The sequence below is a fragment of the Sciurus vulgaris genome (genome assembly GCF_902686455.1).
Source record: "Sciurus vulgaris genome assembly, chromosome: 9".
NCBI classification, from domain to species: domain Eukaryota; kingdom Metazoa; phylum Chordata; class Mammalia; order Rodentia; family Sciuridae; genus Sciurus; species Sciurus vulgaris.
The window spans coordinates 96,626,332-96,646,046 of record NC_136469.1 but is presented as its reverse complement, the minus strand read 5'-3'; the positions used below and the strand labels follow the sequence as shown (position 1 = coordinate 96,646,046).

The following is a 19,715-nucleotide window of genomic DNA, read 5'->3' as shown; positions in this document are numbered from 1 at the left end:
AACATAAGAAGCTTAATGCTGCAATTTTATTTTGTGTGATTAGACCTAAGAAGATCCACAAAAAGGCTTGTTTGGCAGTGGTCAAATAGCTGTTTTGCTACTCAAGTGACACTCTGATACCTTAGTGGCTCATTTTTTTGCTATGTTTATTCTGTTTCAATTCAGTTTTTTATTGTGATATAATATGCATAACAATTTTAAGTGTATGGTTTAGTGGTGTTAAGTACATTCATATTAGTCTGCAACCATCAACACCATCTCTCTCCACTTTTATCTTTCCATACTAAAATCAAACACCCCCTCCCTCCCTCCCTCAATCACCCTACTCAATTTGCAGCAACTATAGTCTACTCTCTGTATCTATGAATATTTGTCCTTTTATGGCTGGCTTATTTCACTTAGCATGATGTCATGAAGTTTCATCTGATTGAAGCATGTGCCAGCATTTCCTTCCTTTCTTTTCAAGCATCCGAGGATTTTAATTTTATAAAAAATAACTGGTTACCTAATACTCATGGAAACTCAAATCAAGGCCATAATGAGATACTTTCTAATACTATTCAATTGGAAATAATTAGGGATTCTGATGGAATCTGATCATTATATATTATATACACATATTGAAATGCCATGCTGTGTGTTATGAATATGTATAGTTCTTATGTGATAATATAAAATTATATATACATATATAAGGTTGAACCAAGTGTGAGAAGGGATATAGATAAATAGGATCTTTATATACTTACTGGGGTTGGGGAGTGGTGTAAAATTGCACAATTACTCAGGAAAGCATTTGTTTTGCCATGTTTAAAATGAGAATAAAGTTGAGGGTTTCTAGAGCCTTAAAACTCTGTACTATCTAATAAAAATGGTTTCTGAAGTACGAAGACATTTTGAGGTCCTACTGTGAAGAAGCAATTAGGCATTACCTTTCAAATTTATTTCAGGAGTCTCTACCACAGGACCTCTGGGCATCGGAAGCACCACCACCAGTACCACCCTTCGAACCACAACTTGGAGCCCAGGAAGGAGTACCACTCCATCAGTGTCAGGAAGAAGGAACCGGAGCACGAGTACCCCATCTCCAGCTGTGGAGGTTCTTGATGACATCACCACACACATCCCGTCAGCATCCTCCCAGGTCCCAGCTCTGGAAGAGAGCTGTGAGGCTGTGGAAGCTCGAGAAATCATGTGGTTTAAGACCCGTCAAGGACAAGTAGCAAAACAGCCATGTCCTGCAGGAACTATAGGTAAGCCTGTCCTAGAGAACTAAAAGTTTACAGCCTTTTTGTCCTTTAATTTGAATTCCTAGAGTTCTTTGATATTCTCTCTCTCTCTCTCTCTCTCTCTCTCTCTCTCTCTCTCTCTCTCTCATTGCTATATATTTTGTTACTTCATATTTGGTGAATTCTGAATGAAACTAAATTACCATTTAAAGCAATGCATTGTCAAGAGTTTGAATATGCACTCTGTAGAGGTCACAGGTAATACCTGTGAGATCAGTAGTGTTCACTCAGTGTGGGTCTTGGGGTCAAATTACAGTTAAGCTGAAGATGTTCCAGAGAGGCATCTCTTCTGTGCCCTGCTCAAGAGGGAGTCACTTGATGGCTGGATTTTCACATGCTTGGCACCAAGTGGTGAGATATTGGTTGCATAAAGTGAGGTCTAGGACTTCTATATTAGAACATCAGTGAGCTGACATAGCATTTAACAAAAGAAAGTTTGACTGTCATTTTCACCTGTCATTATACTTGTCCCCTAGTGGTCGAAGGCTCTTAAGATTGTCAGGAAACGTACCGGCAGGAGCCACCTCCCACTAACGCACATTCCTGAGAGGGCAATCCCACTGTCTAGGTGACAGTAAAGAACTAAATAGCTCTTTACTTCTTTTATTACTGACATATTTATAATACCTCCAAACTGTAATCCTATTATTATTTACCATATTAAAGAAAGAAATATGCTGATTTTCTTATTGTTATATACATGGATCTTTGTAAACTGATACTTGACACACTGAAAAAAATTTGCATTATTCCCTAAAATATACAAATAAATACACAATCGATTTTGCTACCCTATCATTCTTAAAGACTATGTCTGGTATCAGATTTGGTTTCTTTAAGGAAGAAGCTTTTTCTTAGAACGTTTCCAAAATGATGTTATCAATCCAAATTCCATGGTATATGAAGTGGTGGGAAAAACAATGAGCATCTTGGTATTTAAAGAAGTACACATTTATTTTTAACAAAATGCTTAAAAATATTTGATAATCTTTCTTTCCTTTATGAAAAGGAGGGTGGATATTTATCTCTAAAGTTCCCTGTGTATTGGAATCAGTAACCCATTCAAAGCTTCCTTCTTTCTCAGTTCTCAGCCTCAGTTCCTTCACCACTAAAAGAGAAATAATAACAACAGCCTCCATACTTCAGATATTTGTTGTTGAAGATTAGAGAAACACTTTATTTGAAAGTACTTTGCACTGCAGAAATACGCAATTTTCATTCTATGAAAATTAGAAAAGAGGTTCAAAGAAAACCTTCTGAAGACAGCACAGGATTAAAGGTTACAGTCAGTACACCTCCATCTTATTTTATGCTCCTCCGTCCACTGTTATTCCTTGTTCTAGACCCTCACAGCTTCTCCTTGAATTACACCAATAGATTCCTCACAACATACCATTACTTCCTCAAATTCATCCTCCATTCTGCTTCCAGAGTTATCTAACACTGACATCTCCTCATTTCTCTCCTCTGCTTAGTGGTCTTCATTGATTTTCCAGCATCCACACATAATAGACAAGGGACTCTGTGATCTGACTTTGCCTCCCTTTTCAGCTCCACTGAATATAACTCTTTCGTCTAGTAGACCCCAGTTCAAAAAACTTGAAGTCTCCAAAAGACAGCGTATATTTCCTCTATTTGGATTCTTCTTTCCCACTTCTTTTCCTGAAAAACCTGCACACTGATTCCTTTAAGACTTTTCCATCTTGACTCTACCAACTCAAGCAAGAAGGTCCACGTTACAGAAGTACCACATCGCCTGAATTCAGGAAATTCTTCCCAAACTCTGCATAGTTGCCAGCAAGTGCTTTAAAAATAACAAATTTTCTGTTTGTTGTACAGTATTTTTCCAATGCCAACTCTTTGCCAGGCACCGTATCTGGAGTTTAATACACATATCTTAATTTAATTATCTCACTTTTACCTTTATTTGTATTTAAGCATAGCAAGGATATGGAGTCATTCTAAGAAAAATGGTTTGAGTATTCGAAACAGACATATTTCTCTCATTATTATAGGTGTATCAACTTACCTATGCCTTGCTCCTGATGGAATTTGGGATCCCCAAGGACCAGATCTCAGCAACTGTTCTTCTCCTTGGGTCAATCATATAACACAGAAGGTAAATTGTGTTACTGATAAGGAAGGCTTTGCTAAATCGATATCCTCTGTTGTTGATTGTAACTATTGAAAACAAAAGTCAGGGGTTTAAAAAAAATCAATGTGGAAAAATTCTCTGATAGCAAATGTAAAGTCATAAGGTCAAAAACAATATACTGATTATAAAATAAATAGGAATAATAACAGAAATGAGAAAGAAAAACTCTCTAATTTTAATTTCAGATTTAAAGACAACCTCCAATATGCTATGTGCTAATTCTAGAATTTGGTGTTTTTTAAAGTGCAAATCCATGAACTTCTTCTAAGCCTGGCAGTATTGCTTTTAATAATTTTATTAATAAAGATTCTATGGTATTGTGAGCTATAGATATAGAAGTTCAGGAGACATTACAACTCAAGCAAACAAAAGCTTCTAGCATACATGCATATGAATTTTTCCTTTGGAAATAGTAATTAAAATTAAAAAGTCTACCTTTGAAATCTTAAGCCATTTGATAAATGTTCTATAACCTAATCATTTATCAGTGCTAAAAGTATACACATGTGTGACAGAATCTTGCAGCCTGAAATTTGCAGGGCTTATTTGGTTGCAATATGTTGAACATTTTTATTATTAATGCACTGTGGGGCTTTGAATTGATTTCATTACAAACAGAGACCAGATGTGCATTTATGCCAAAAGGGCTGTGAGATGAATCCTTATTATAGCAATTTATGTGGATTTATACACTCCTAAAATGGAGAGTCCTTCTATGGCACATTAGCTATGCCGAGGAATTTCTGAAAGAGATTTTTCCTGAGAAATATTACAAATGATGGCCTTACTAAAAGCATGCCTGTGCCATTTGCTCTTTTTTCTATTTGTTTTTAACCAGGCTTATCCTCAATAATATACTGTATAATAATCCATAAATATCTACCCAGTAGATCATTTAGCAGATGAGCCATAACTATCTATTTACCCTAAATCATGGAAGAACAGTGGCTATATTGACTCTAGTTACCCTCTTACATATGCATCTCCATACTTGTTGCTATTCATAATGATGCTTCTCCAATTTCAACACTGCTCCTGCCACAGTTTTTATGTCCTTTGATTTCATTACAATGTAGCTCAGACCCCAGGGCAGATAACTCTTGCTGGATATATCAGATTAAGAGATCAGATATCTTTTTACATTAGCAACTTTTAAAAAAATACTCCCTAGATCCTTAGCCCAGGGGTTAATATAAATTCAATAATAATTCACCTACAAAGCTAAGTGTTTTCATGATAATTTCTGAATGTGGTTGGACTATTTCATTGCAGAAATTACTGGATGACTTGAACTGATAATGATATTTAATTCCTTTCTTTCCTCCGCAGCCCTGCTAATCTTAGGACAAAAGAGATAATTCCTTTCAAAGACCAGACAGCTGTTGGCCATTTGATATATGGATGGGATGTTTTTGTTTTGTTACATGGCCTGTACTTACAGAGCATTTCTTTTTATTTCTGATGAATCTATGAAGTTATGTTACATTGTATTATAATTATATTAAAATTAAAGAATGGAAATTATAAAATTCCTTAAATGTATAAAATCTAAGAGGAGGTTTTTTAGCATTCTGAATAAGCATTGAACTTGCCTAGAGTCCACCCAAGTGTATCTGGGTTTTAGCTGGTTCTGCTTCCTCCTGACTTCACACCCTTCAACACACTGGTTAAGCTGTGCAGAGATTTTGATGGCCTTCACATCAACACGTTCAGTCTCTCCTTATCTGTCCATTCTTACCTGGTTATGTCTCTCATGCCTCCAGATATTTATGTGACTCATTGAATGTAAATGATGGTTGAACAGATTTCTTTATCACAAAACACCAGCACTTTTAAATACTAGTATTATAAACTTCCAAGAAAGAATAATCCATACAAGGTGTCCATCAAGTCATTTGTTCACTTTTTCCTCCCAAAGAGTCCTCCACATAAATCATCCCATTCCTCATCTCTTTCCACATCTCAGCACCAGGTGGACCATGCCAGGAGGGTGTGTTTACAGTGGCATCAGGGCAGCAAAGGCGGACTGCAAGGGACTGAGCAGAAACCCAGAGCTAGTAACAGGACAAGAGCTCTTCCCAACCCTATGGCCTGTTAAAAAATAAATCAGAAGTTGGAAGCAGAGTGCCTTTGAGAATCACGTGCTCTCTTGCCATTCAGCCACCCTACTGGCCAGAACCACTGGAAGCCAGAACTGAGGCTCTTGCTTAATGAATTCTGTTTAAGTACACCTCCTATAGTGGAATGCAGGCTGGGGGAGGGTAGAACAGGACCCTGAACTAGCAGAGGAAAGGTGGTGTCCTGCACAGTGCTCAGCTTTTCTCCACTCCCTTCTCCAGCCTTCCTTCCTGTATTAGTCGACTTTTTTGTTGCTATGACTACAAGACCTGACAGGAACAATTTTGGAGGAAGAAAAATTTATTTGGGGGCTCACGGTTTCAGCAGTCTCAATCCATAGATGGCAGAATCCATTGCTTGGGGCTTGAGGTAAGGCAGCACATCTATCATGGCAGAAGTGTGTGGTGGATGAAGCAGCTCACAGTTGATCAAGAAGCAGAGAAAGAGACAAAATACCTACCCCAAAGGCATGCCCCCAATCGCACTTCCTCCAGCCACACCTTACCTGCCTTCAGTTATCACTCAGTTAATCCCATCAGGAGATTAACTCACTCATTGGGTTAAGGATCTCATAACCCAATCATTTCTCCTATGAACCTTCTTGCATTGACTCACACATGAACTTTTTGGGGACACCTCACATATACACCATAACACTTCTGTTTCATCTCTTTCTCCTCTCTTTCCTTTCCCTTTTCCAATTCCTCTGCTCTGCTCTGAATTCCCACTTCTCCTTTTCTGATTTTTTCCTGCTATTTTCAAATATTATAAAATTATAATTTTAAAATTACAATTTTCTCCCCAGAAAATATAATTTTTTTGCCAGTACCCGGAATACTTTTTTTTTTTTTTTTTTGGCAGTGATGGGGATCAAACCCAGGGCCTTGTGCATACAAGGCAAGCACTCAACCAAATGAGCTATCTCCCCAGCCCCAGAATACTTTCTTTGTGAGCTTTAATAAAAGACACAATTTTTACAGAAAGGGAACTTTCTCCCAACAATGAGGTGTGAGCGGTGTCTTTAGATAGATGAGTAGAGGGCTGGATGGATCTAGATGGGTGAATGGAAGGATGGATGGAAAAGTAGATCAAAAGACAAATAAGGATAGATAGATAGTTGAATAGATATATCCTCAAGTGAATGTTTAAAAATGTTTTCTGGTTTTTACTGAAGGCAACAAATTACCTCTGAGCCCTGGCTCATGAAATATGTGACAAAATATCATATTTCCTTACCTTCTTAAATAGCTGCTATAAAATCATAATCTCTGCTTCTGCTTGATGTCTAGCTTATATTCAATTTTTCAAAAATGAATTTATATTTTCTATCTTGTGTACTTTTAAAGAATTAGTTTCATTTTATAATTTCATCAGTCTTTGTTCATTTAAAATTCTGTCTTGAGGGCTGAGTATGTGGTTCAGTGCTACAATGTTTTCCTAGTATGTACCAGGCTGTGGGTTTGATCTCCAGTACCTGAGGTTGGAGGAGAGATATAGAGAACTAAAATTCTGTGGCATTAGGATTTTGAATTGCTTCCTTATTATTTACATGCAAAGTGAGGTGTGACCTGGTCCAACTATTATGTGAAAAAGAATTATCTTGAGTTGTCACAGGCAATAGTTTCTTTTTTTCTTTCTTTCTTTTTTTTAATTTAAAAATGCTACTTCCTTTCTTTTATTTTTACAAATGTTACTGGCAGATTTCGAGAATGTGAGGTTCTTCCTACATTTTCTAAAGAAGAGAGTTGTGGACATCTAGAAATTATATTGCTATTTTACTATAAAAAATAAGCCAGCTTCTTGCCCTGGGGGATTAGGTTGAATTCTGTCAAATATATACATATTTAGATATTAGGGATTTAACCCAGGGGTGCTTAACCACTAAGCCACATACCCAGCCCTTTTTTTAAGATTTTTTTAATCAGTGTCTTGCTGAGTTACTTAGGACCTCGATAAATTGCTGAGACCGGCTTTGAACTCAAGATCCTCCTGCCTCAGCCTATTAAGCTGCTGGAATTACAGGCGTGTGCCACCATACCCAGCTGTCTCATGTATCTTAATTGCCCTAACTTAACTCCCTAAGATCAAGAATGAAATGTAATTCAATTGTTTCTTAATTCTACCAGAGATAGATGAATACTTTGGTCAGCTTTTTCACCTCTGTGACCAAAAGACCTGACAAGAACAATTTTAAAGGAGGAAAAGGTTACTTGACACTCAGGGTTTCAGAGGTCTCACTCCATTCCTTCGGGTCTAAAGTGAGTCAGAACATCATGGTGTAAGCATGTGATAGAGGAAAGCAACTCAGGTCATGGTACCAGGAAGTAGAGAGAAAAACAGACATTGCAGAACAGGGACAAACTATATCTGAAGGCACACCCCCGACAACATACCTCCTCCTGCCACCTGCTACCTTCCTATGACTACCACCCAGTTAATTCACTGATTAGGATAAGGCTATAAATCACTGTCTTGCATTGTCTCACACAAGAACTTTGGGGAAACATCCAATATTGAAACCACAACAGTGGGGATTCTAAGACTTTAGACTTTTTTAGCCTACCGTTAACTATAACGGTAGAAACATTTTGTTTATATATTCAACTCATATTTATAGTAAAAGAAGTAGATTTTTCAAAAAAGTGGTAGGAGCCTAGCCATGTACTTAAACTGAGTAATTTCTTCAGAAATTATTTTGGCCTCTGATGAATGATTGTTATAATACATCTCATAAAATCTCAAAGCTAATTTTAAAAGAAATTGTTTTTACTTGTGTCAAAATTTAAAATGTGCATAGTATCTGTTTCTGTCATACTTTATTATCCTTAAATAAAACTGCAGGGTTTCCTCCCCTATTAAGTCCTAGTTGTGATCCTACTATATATATAACCTATATTGGTTATTAATTTACTAATCCACAGAAAATTTTTAAAATTTATCAGTGTATGGGCTTATTTCTAAGAAATCATTTTAGAAAAACAGAATGGAAGAAATATCAGAGATAGATATTTTAATGAAATCTGTAAGTTAGAAATGATAATATTTCCATCCTGTCTCTGGGCATCCAAGACTTAATGCAGATTCAAGATACATTAATATATTTTTGTTAGGAAATAAGATAATTTAGTTGATGATAACTAGAAGGAGAGAAATAAATAGAGTGATCAGAAAGAGACTTCAGATGTCACTGGGGACAGTTGTGGGTGGTGAAGGGTGTTTAGGAAAGGTGGTCATAAACTATTTTCAAACTATAGCAACTGTGGAAAAACCCAGCTAATGGCCCCCATCAAGCATAGAGAATCAGAAACTGAGTATGGTGCTGAGTGCCTCCTTTTCCTTTCTCTTCCCCTCCCACATCCAACAGACAGGAAGGCAATCAGGTGTCTCTCAGGATCCTGAGTCAGGCCACTCCTTTTTTTTTTTTTTTTTTTTTTTTTTTTGCCCTGGGTACTGAACCCAGGAGTGATCTACCTCTGAGCTACATCCCCATTCCTTTTTACTTTTTTTAATTTTGAGAGAGGGTCTCAATAAATTGCCAAGGCTGGCCTTGAACTGACAATCCTCCTATCTCAGCCTCTGGAGTCACTGGTATGACAGGTGTGTGCTAACCCACCCTGTTAGCCACTGCTTTTCACTTTCCTGCACTCCAGTACCCTAACCCATGGAACTTCTACTCACTCCAGATTTCCTTTCATTCACTCCTGAGTGCTCAAATCCAAACCTGAATACACAATTTCTTTTTAAACTCTTTAGTACCTACCCATTTTTCTTAGCATAATTCCCAATGTCCTCACATGATTTCCAAATGGCATCTATTTACAGGTAATCTGCTCCTTGCTCATTCAGTGTCCTAAATTCCTGAGACAGTTCCCTGTTAGCAAATCCATCATGACTTCTTGTGCTGTCCTCCTCAAAGTGTCTCTACCTGGAAAATTTCACCACCAACATGCTAGCCTACTGCCTTCTTTTCTTTCAAATTGAATATTCTTCCTCAGATAAGCCTTTCCTAAATAATTCCCTAACTTCATAGGTCAGGTTAGAGTGCCTGTAAACTACTGTACCACACTATAACATTAAATAATTATACAGTTAAGTTTTAACAGCTCATCTCATTCCATTACTGGCATATGATGTCTTTCTTTCTTTCTATATTCCTTTCTTCCTTCCTTCCTTCCTTCCCTTCCTTCCTTCCTTCCTTCCTTCCTTCCTTCCTTCCTTCCTTCCTTCCTTCCTTCCTTCCTTCCTTCTTTCCTTCCTTCCTGTAAGGAATCTGGCTGGGTTTCAGCACCAAATGTTAGGTGTTAAAGGCGCAGTTATGGTTTATCGCTAGCTCCCAGAAACACTCCACAGATACAGGTCTCACATAAGGAACCTTTATTTTATGCAGACAATTCATGTCTGCACAGGAGAAGGGGAAGAAAGAAAAGAGAAACATGGCCCAAGGTTTCTGTCAGACATAGGAATTTCGTGGCCTGAGAGGAACCAATCGTGGAGGAGAATTCTTACTGACTGACTGATGGACCAATGACATATTAGGACATAACGTGAAAGGCAGGAAGATTACAGCAACGTATGCCGGAAATTCCTGTAATGTGAGAGGCCCGGAGAACGCAGATTGACAGGTGGTGGGAGAAGCCAGATTCCTTACCCACCCTTCCTCCCTTCCTTCCTTCCCTCCCTTCCTTCCTTCTTTCCTTCCTTCCCTCCTTCCCTCCTTCCTTCCCTCCTTCCCTCACTTTCTTCTTCTTTTCTTTTGTGTGTGTGTTGGGAGGTACTGGGATTGAACCAGGAGAACTCTTGCACAGAGGATATTCTAGCTCTTCTCTTATTATTTTGAGACAGGGTCTCTCTTTAAGTTGCTGAGGCTGGCCTTGAACTTGCAATCCTCCTACCTCAGCTTTCATAAAGTTCTGAGATTTCACCACTGCTCCTGAAAGGTCCTACCTCACCACTGTATCCTCAGATCTTAGCACAGAGCTATAGAAATTTGAATGTTGGTGATATAAGGCTAAATGAGTAATTGTTGAAATTATAGATAGACATAAACACATATTTACCCAACTTTTTTTTTTTTTTTTTTTTTTTTTAGAAAACTAGTTATAATATGTGTTTAGTGCATAACACACAGTTTATACTATACAGGTATCAATGTTGGATTCCGATGATAGAAAAAATGTTTTGATTTTGTTTTTTCCTTTGTGTATTTGCTGTCTTCCCAAACAATGGCTATTCGAGGCTTGACTTACTTAAACTATCCTCTTTGCTTAGAATGCCCTCTCTCCCCAAGACCCCCCAGTGCTCCATCTCACCTAGTGATCCTCAGTTATCTTTAAAGGCTTCACTTAGTTGTCGCCTCCTTTGGTTCCCCCCACCCTTTTCCAAGTGTCTGTTTCCCCTTTACTGTGTTCCCATAATATCTTGTAACATTTCCGTTACTTCTGTTGCAATATTGAATTAATATTATCTTCTTTTATGTGAACACTCTTCCCATCCCAGGTGGTGGAATGTAAGCTCCCTGAGGGCCAGGGCTGTATATATTATCCATAATAATAATAAATGTTCAAGTGATTGTTGAAAGAATGAAAACATTTTTGCTATGATTTCTCTTAATTTTAAGGTGAAGTGAGAGTAAAAAAAATTTTGTTTTACTTTAAAAACTTACCTTTCATGTTTTTATTATAAATATTTTGGCAATGCATTTTTACTTCAGTTTTCTTCTCACAACTTTCTTGGTGCCAAACATTAAGTTTCAGACTATTTTACAAAACTGAATTGTTATTGACACATATAGAAGTTGCTGAATTTCTCAGTTATCTTTTTGTTAGGAACAATTATATCTTGACTTACTCTTTTACATTTTCAATTTTTTAACACTGTACATAGAATATGTTTAAGTTTTATATAAGAGAATAACATAGGCCTTCTTTCCAACTTATTATTTCTCACCCCTTTATTATAAATCAAAGACTACAATTGTAAAACTATTTTAAAAAGCAATGGAATCATGAAAATACCATTCCTCTTACTTCTTAATTATCCTCTGAGAAATAATTGTGATTTTAATAATGATTACTGATAGAAGTAATGAAAGTCAATACATGCATTTTTAGTTCTGAAGATACTATAGTAATAAAGAAAATATCTTGCTAGTTTAATAGATTCCAAACTTTTTTTCATTATGTATAAGTGTACCGAAAGACCCCAGAGGTCCATCTCTCCTGACCTTTTCTGATATAAAAGATCTCATGTGGTAACAAAGAAACAGGGAAAAATGTGAAATAACATAAGTATACAATGACAAGATAAAAGAGTAGTAATTCTACAAATATATTCATCATTATAAGAGTATAATCTACAACAAATGCAAGACTTGTGAATGGTACATTGATTAAAAGAATGTCTCCCCAGGCACAGTGGTGCACTCCTGTAATTCCAGCAGCTCTGGAGGCTGAGATAGGAGGATCATGAGTTCCAAGCCAGCCTCAGCAGTGGCAAGGCACTAAGCAACTCAGTGAGACCCTGTCTCTGAATAAAATACAAAGAATGGGACTGGAGATGTGGCTCAGTGGTTGAGTGCCCCTGAGTTCAATCCTCAGTACCCCCCACCAAAAATAGAATGTCTCTTTGGAAAACTATAATAATTCCAGCATTCTTGTTAGAAAACACCAGTAAGGAGTTTTGCAAAGTTACCCACCAATCGGATCACATATTCACACTTATTGACAGAATATTGAATTTGAATATTTAGAATGTACCAGTGTATCACTAATTAATAAATATTGAGTTTTTTTCTTCTCCTTTTTCCTTTATTTTTTATTTTTTGGTGCTGGGTTTTGAACCCATAGTCTTGAACATGCTATAAGCATGAGCTCGACCTCTGAGCTGCATCCCCAGCACATTGAACTTTAAGAAATTGTTTATTGACTCACTAGATTACCAGTAAGTAGGCCTAAATTGTAAGAATTGAAATGTATGTATTATAATCGCTTATGTCACATTATGAACCCGTAAAGAACTTTCATGATTGTTATATGAGGTGCTCCTTTGATCTCACTGAATTTGTTGCATATTTATCCTTGGACCCTATAATGTTGTCCATTCGGTCTTAACAGGTTCTTTAACTATGAAGATTCTAAAGAATTTTACAAATTCCTTTAACTCAGTACCATTTGTTTTTTAAGGATTTCTACAATATACTGTTTATATAATAATACTTCATACATGTTAATATATTTTGATGAAGGCTAAATAGTACAGATATGTATTTCTTGTTTCTCACTTTTTAGGTTTCATTCTACACATTTAAATATATATTATACTGAATTATATTATTTTATATATTACTTATTGTGCATAAGTAGCATGACATAATACTTCTTAAAGAATGAAGATTGATGTTAACAGTATTGATTTCCTTCATACTTTTAGTTATTGCATGATATATATACACCTGAGCAGATTTATATAACCATAACCCATTCAAACAAACTAACATTTCGGATTTATATAACCATAACCCATTCAAACAAACTAACATTTCTTTTTATACAACTATGGAATTCTTTCTGTTTTTATTTTTCTGTCCTTTTTTCCATATTTTTTATTGGTGCATTACAATTGTACATAATGATGGGATTTGTTGTTATATATTTTTACATGCACACAATATAGCAATATAATTTGGCCAGTATCACTCCCCAGTGCTTCCCCCTTCCTTCCTCATCTTATACCCCTTGGTTCCTTTCCTCTTCTGCTCTCTCTTTGATTTTTATGAGATTCTCCCTGTTTTTAATGTGGTATTGAAGATTGAGCCCAGAACCTTACACATACTAAGAACCTTTCCCTGAACTGCATCCCTGGTCCCCTGTAGGATCATTTCTTATGTCTAATAGGATTAAGAAAAATTTGAGGGTTATAGGTTTTTCAACATGTGAAAACTTCAGACACTGGTATTGAATCCATATTCTCAGTAGTAGTTTATAGGGTAATAATCATTTTCACAACCTTGTTATTACTTTCATTAGGTATTTTTAGTCTGTTCAAAAATATGATTGTACATAATTTAGATGTTCTAATCACTCTAATTTATTTACTCATTCATTTTTAGCATTCACTCCTGATACAAATGGTAACTCTGAGTAGACAGTGCAAACCTACTTGGCTAAGAGTTTTAGGTGTGATTTGAGCTTTCCATGTACTCTAAAGGGTGTTTAAAAAGAGATTTTCCTTTTTGTGATTATGTGCTCTATATTGAGCTACTTTACAAAAAGAAAACCATTTCTTAAATTATAATACTCTTATTTATTTGAAAGTTATGGGGCTGGTTGAAGTTTGGATGGCCATCTATAGAATAGTCTCTGAAAAGTGGGACTATGTAGAGACTGTCATTATTTTTACATTGAGCACTTTCATCTCCAATGTGCAAATAAGTTACAATCTATTTTAACTTATTAATTTAAAAATGATAAAGATTATAACCTTGAAATTTACACCTATTTGTTGTTTAAAAATATTTCCCATATCTTTCTTACAAATTGGTGTATATTCCTATCTTTTTACCCCTGTTTACCTAGGGGTATCAAATTTCCCAAGTGATCATAGGGCATTCGTCTTTATATCTTTTAACATCTTTGAAATTTTAACTATTTGATACATTCTTATAGGATATATTTGAAAAATCAGAATGTAGTTTCAGAAAAGGAAACTGGAAACTAAGCAGCAATTTGCTTTTCAGTGTATGGGGAGCAAAAATTTTTATCATGTATTTAGTAAGAAGATTAAAATCATTTTGAAAGAAGGAATTGTATTTTAATAAAATTTTTACAAGATTTAACAACTTTAAATATTTACTTAGTTCACTTTGAATTCACTAATATTTAGTGAATTTATTTACTAGTCATTTAGTTTACTAACTGCTAAACTAGGCACTTGCCTATGAGAACTTAGAATATAATTTCAGACTCCCAACACTCTTCAAATTCCGATTTAGAAACTTACAGAAAAAGTAATAAGGCAAACTTTAGACTTAACAAGTCAAATGAATCAGTAGGGTGACAATATTTTTTAGAAGTGTATTTCCTCAGAGGTACTTTCTAGGAACATGAATTTAAGTCAGGTTTGAAGAAAAGGATGAATTAGTAGGAAAAATTGAGGAGTTGCAATCAGGTACAGATAGAGTATATTAACTATTTCTTGCCTCAATGATTCAAACTTACATGTAAATAAAACTGTCAGAAGGGACCACTGGAAGTATTTATATAAGATCTCTTTCCTTTTTACTGTGTTTCAAAATTGCAGTTAAAATCTGGAGAGACAGCTGCCAATATTGCTAGAGAGCTAGCTGAGCAAACCAGGAATCACCTGAACGCTGGTGACATCACCTACTCAGTTCGTGCCATGGACCAGCTGGTAGGCCTCCTGGATGTCCAGCTCCGGAACTTGACCCCAGGGGGAAAGGACAGTGCTGCCCGCAGTTTGAACAAGGTAAGGACATCAGCTATCCAACTTTTAAAATCGTAGTCAAATTAGTAAGACTTTTGTGCTTAATTTTTCTTTCTTCTGTAGAATCAAGTAAAGCTAAAGAGAATTAATAGCTATATTCAAATGACTTCACTATTTCATTTCAACAATGACAGTATTAGGGTTTTAATCTAAAAGAATACATGATAATTCTTCTGCATATGTTTTTTAATTTACTATTTCTATAGTAATTACTCTGCTTTGTATGCCAAATTCTGACAAGATTACTGTGGATAAATACAATTTGTTTCTTCTTTTTTTGCCTTCAAACTTTCATATTAAAAATTGACAATAAAATAATTGTCTAATCAATAAGTAGAAATTTAGAAAATAGTAATGAGAGCTGTTTTTTAAAATTATATAATTTCACCTATTAACATTACTTTTAAAAATAGGTGGCAAATAATTAATTGTTAAGTTTTACTTCATTTTGATTTTCGTATTACTTGGATTTGGATCACTCCCATTAAAATTGTAAAAGTTTAAGTACATATCAACAAATTTGTTTGAATTGTAAATAATGAAAATAATTGCATTTTAAACTTAAGGAAAATAGACTTATGAATTTTTATTAATATTTATACAAAGCATTTTGTTTACGATATTAAGGAATATCATTTATATAACAAAATATCACATGGTAAATAACCTCATGATGAAAAAATAGAATTGCCACCATTAAATGACAATGTTTCTTGAATGGCATTTGTGTAGTAGAGATTTTTAATGATTGAATTTAGGACCTTGAGTATTAAGATATTTTCTTTCTACTTAAAGATAAGAATTTGACTGTAAGAGACTAATTTTCCTCTGGAATTCACTACAAGAACATTCCCCTTTACATTGAAAAATGATTTTGTAGAGTTGTATTTGAAAGTGTTTTAGTTCTTTTCATTATTTTGGTCTTACTGGGTTACTCTCAGTCAACAAGATGGAAGAAATTTTTAAATAATGATTGTTCAACATAGAAAAGCCAGACGTTTTACCTGGCAAATGGTTTGTCCTGCAATTTTATCTTCAGAAAATAGGTGCAATTTTATCTATTAGATTAAATTATTAAAGTTTCTTTCTACAAAGGAGTTATTTTTTTCTCACATGTCCTGATAGAATCACAACCAGACCCCTGATAGAATAATCCACAGCTGCCTATATAATCTGAGCATGCTGTGTTTTAACGTATTATTACCCAGGCTGACTGATGCTATTAATGAATATTACTGCCAGCTATTGTTATCGTAGTGCACTGGAAGTAGTGATTTCTATTAATGTTACCTGTCCATAACATGACTTGTTATAGGGATACTTTGTATCTTTATTTAAAAATGGTGTTGGTGTCTGAGGATATCGGGTAAAGCTGGCAATTAATGTCACATTCTAACTAGCTACAGCTAATCAGCTTGCCTCTTCTGAATATCAAATAACTACATAATGGGCAAATTTCCATTTGTGAGGCTTTTTAATGCTCTCTTTGTTTCCCATTTGGCTCTTTTCAATTGTTTATATAATGTGGTTTGTCATATGTTAATTTGCATGATGGGGTAAGGAGATGGGAGGGCAAAGGTTATCCACGTGCTTGCTGGCTTGCTCTCATTTCCTGTGGTTCCCACTTTCCCTGAAGCAGTAATAACCCATCAGATTTGCAAAGTCAACTTGGTACAAATCAATTGTGCTCCACATTGAAATTCTGGAGGGTTCAGAGTCCTGCAAAACCAAGATGCGAGTCAGTGATCCAGATGACAGCATTGGCAATTTACTTGCACTTATTCCTCACTTAATTCTTTAGAGGAGCAGCTTCTGTGCTCTTTGAAGACTGCATGAATTAGAGTTGGGAGAGTATTAGCTACACAAAAAGCATCAGTCACTCCTTCTTAAACCTGGGTCATTTCCTTTTCCAACAGTCAAGGTTACTGAAGGGGGAAGATGAACAGTAAGGAAGAGGGGGAAAGCCCACAATCTAATTTAATAAAAATCTGGGTCACTTATTTAAACAGGGTGAATAAATTATTATCGATTATTCATTTTAGCACCAGGAAAAAAATGCTTGGGACTGATACAAGTTACTGTCAACTTTTGCCCGGAAAAACATAATTCTGTATTCAGACAAACAAAAACAAGCAACAGGGTTCTTTTCCTACCAAAGTTTCTAAAATGTATAATTTTGGGGGGGGGTCAAAATTGTCAAAAGACATTCTTCAAAAAATAAAAGTAGTGACTAGTCAAAAGATTAATCATATTCTTTTTATAAAAGTTATTTATCTCTTCGTATTTGTCCCTTAGAATCAAATAGTTATAATGAATAGGCATTTCTATTTTGCCAGTAAACAGAATTTTTGTATGTATAAATGAACATCTAATAAGTTGTGCATCTTAACCATCTATTGTCTGAAAACCACAAATAATCTGCTATCTTTTTTTAAAAAAATGAATTTCAAACTTTTGACATAATTTATTTAACTTCTTATCTCTTCATTTGTGGCCCATGAATTAATAACTAACCTGATGTGAAATGGATCACTTCAAATGAATGAAGAATATTGTTTTTTACTAATTTCTACTAATTGTATTCAGAAGTTTCTTTCTATCACTAACAGCTTTATACCATCCAGTTCTCACTGGGGTTATTCTGAAAGGGTATTGGCTACTATATTTCAGGCCACTGGTTACATTTTGCTATTGCTTAGCTTTCATTTTCTTCCAGACAGTAGTGAACAAAAAAAATAAGGTGTTTTGTGTAGATGTGTTCTTTTATTTTTCTTGTTTTCTTCTGTCACTAACTTGTTTTTTCTATTCTGTGTTTAATCTGCTGTCTTAATGGATTCAGCTTCAGAAAAGAGAGCGCTCTTGCAGAGCCTATGTCCAGGTACTTTCTGCGTTTTTATAAATGTGTTAAGTTGTTGAATTGTCTCTGTTGGTGGATGGCATGTATTGACATCTAATAGAAAAATAATAGCATACCATATTGAACTAAAGGAATTTCAGGGAGGGTGTGAAGGGTGGGAATGGAAAGAAAGCATATGTGTTAAAAAGAAATAAGCAGTGCCAATGTTCTGTCAAACCAGAGGAACAAACTAAGAAGGAGGTGCAACTTGAGGTGTGAACATACTGATCATCATTAAGAGGTGAGTTGGGTGCAGTATACGAATCTCTAGTTTTGCATAGGGGTAGGTATGAGAACATTTCATTCATTCATTGAATACCAAATCACTCAGAAATGACTCTCAAAATCATATAAAACAACAGAGAATCCAGTATACTTTGGAACATTATGCTTCTATTCCAAAATGGAGCTGTTTATTGACTCAAGGCATGCTTGTGACTGTCTTACTCTATCATTACAAAAATGTTAATTCCAATGAAAATTGTAATTTTTATCCAGCTGATGTGTTTCAATTTGCTTCCAAGAAACCATTCCAGTGGTTTATGGGTTTTATGTAAAAGAGAACAATTCCAAGAGCAAGCTCCCGGTTATTGTATTTTTTAAAATAAGAAGGAAAGAAGGGAAGGAAGAAGGAAGGAAGGATGAAACTGTGTGACTGTTAACTTGATTCTCTATGTATACATATCAACATGTGCATGTATAAAGAGTAGCCTGGAAGAACCAGGTTAATGGCTGTAAAATTGACAGGCTGAAAGCTTAACCTTATCAGTGTATTGACCACTAAATATAATATAGAGGCATTGACTTTGTATAAGCAAAACTCTGAAGAGATTAGGTTAATATAGGTACTAAATTCCAATTTTTTTCATTTGTATCTTTCCAGTGATCTCAATAGTTCCATATACTATCTTTTGGGGTAGTATAAAACTAAGAATTGAATTTATAAGTAGGAGGTCAATTAATGATCATAAAATCATAGTCAAAAAACTAGATGGCATTGGGGAAAAGTTAGTTTGTAAAATGCATAGCACAGTAAACATTTTAATGGATGAGATATCTCTGTATACTATATATTATTATTTACTTAATTCCAGTTGGCAAATTCTTTTTCTTATAGCTGCACCACTTTTAAATACATGAAATCCTTCATTTCCTCAAAAATATTAGTGAACAAAACCACAACAGTCCCTGTCCTAGGCCTTGACCCTGTAGCAGACCATACTGATTGATCAATGTTAGTGCATTAGCCCTTCAGATAAAGTACTGTTGAATGGATTCCACTTTGTCTAGCTATGCTTTAGTTCTGGAATGTGTGCTAATTCACTTGGATTGGATTTGGTGTTTTCATGTCTCCTTAGCAACACAAGAACACATTACAAGTGCACCCTATAAGTCAGTAAATTTGTAGAGGTTCAGACTCTTCCAGCATGATTTGATTGTTACAGAGGAAAGTTGTTTTTTTGTTGTTGTTGTTTTTGTTTGTTTGTTTGTTTGTTTTTCTTACCCATCCCTAGTCTCATGGCTAAGGCCTCTCTAACAAAAGACAAATTAACATGGAAAACCATGCAAATTTATAATTTTTATGTGACACAGGAGTCATTGGAAGTGAAGACCTAAATAAGCAGGGAAACCTGTGGGTTTTTATTTTGTTGTTTGTTGTTGCTTTTTGTTTGTTTGTTTCGCAGTGCTAGGAATCAGACCCAGGGCCTCCTTACACATTCTAGGCAAATAAGTGTTCTTCTGCTGAGCTGCATCC

The 19,715-nt window shown here is 35.3% G+C and overlaps 1 protein-coding gene across 17 annotated transcripts in view; it reads left to right on the top strand.

The window, feature by feature from the left end:
- Positions 1-19,715, top strand: part of ADGRL3 (adhesion G protein-coupled receptor L3) — a 760,294-nt gene that overhangs the window by 584,714 nt on the left and 155,865 nt on the right. For 14 of the 17 annotated variants that reach the window (XM_079153720.1, XM_079153723.1, XM_079153727.1 and 11 more), the window contains 4 exons: positions 951-1,253; positions 3,305-3,408; positions 14,860-15,045; positions 17,903-17,941. In XM_079153720.1, coding sequence (XP_079009846.1) covers positions 951-1,253; positions 3,305-3,408; positions 14,860-15,045; positions 17,903-17,941 — 632 coding nt within the window. The remainder of the gene's footprint in view (positions 1-950; positions 1,254-3,304; positions 3,409-14,859; positions 15,046-17,902; positions 17,942-19,715) is intronic. The other 3 variants (XM_079153729.1, XM_079153730.1, XM_079153732.1) reach the window with 1 other exon arrangement.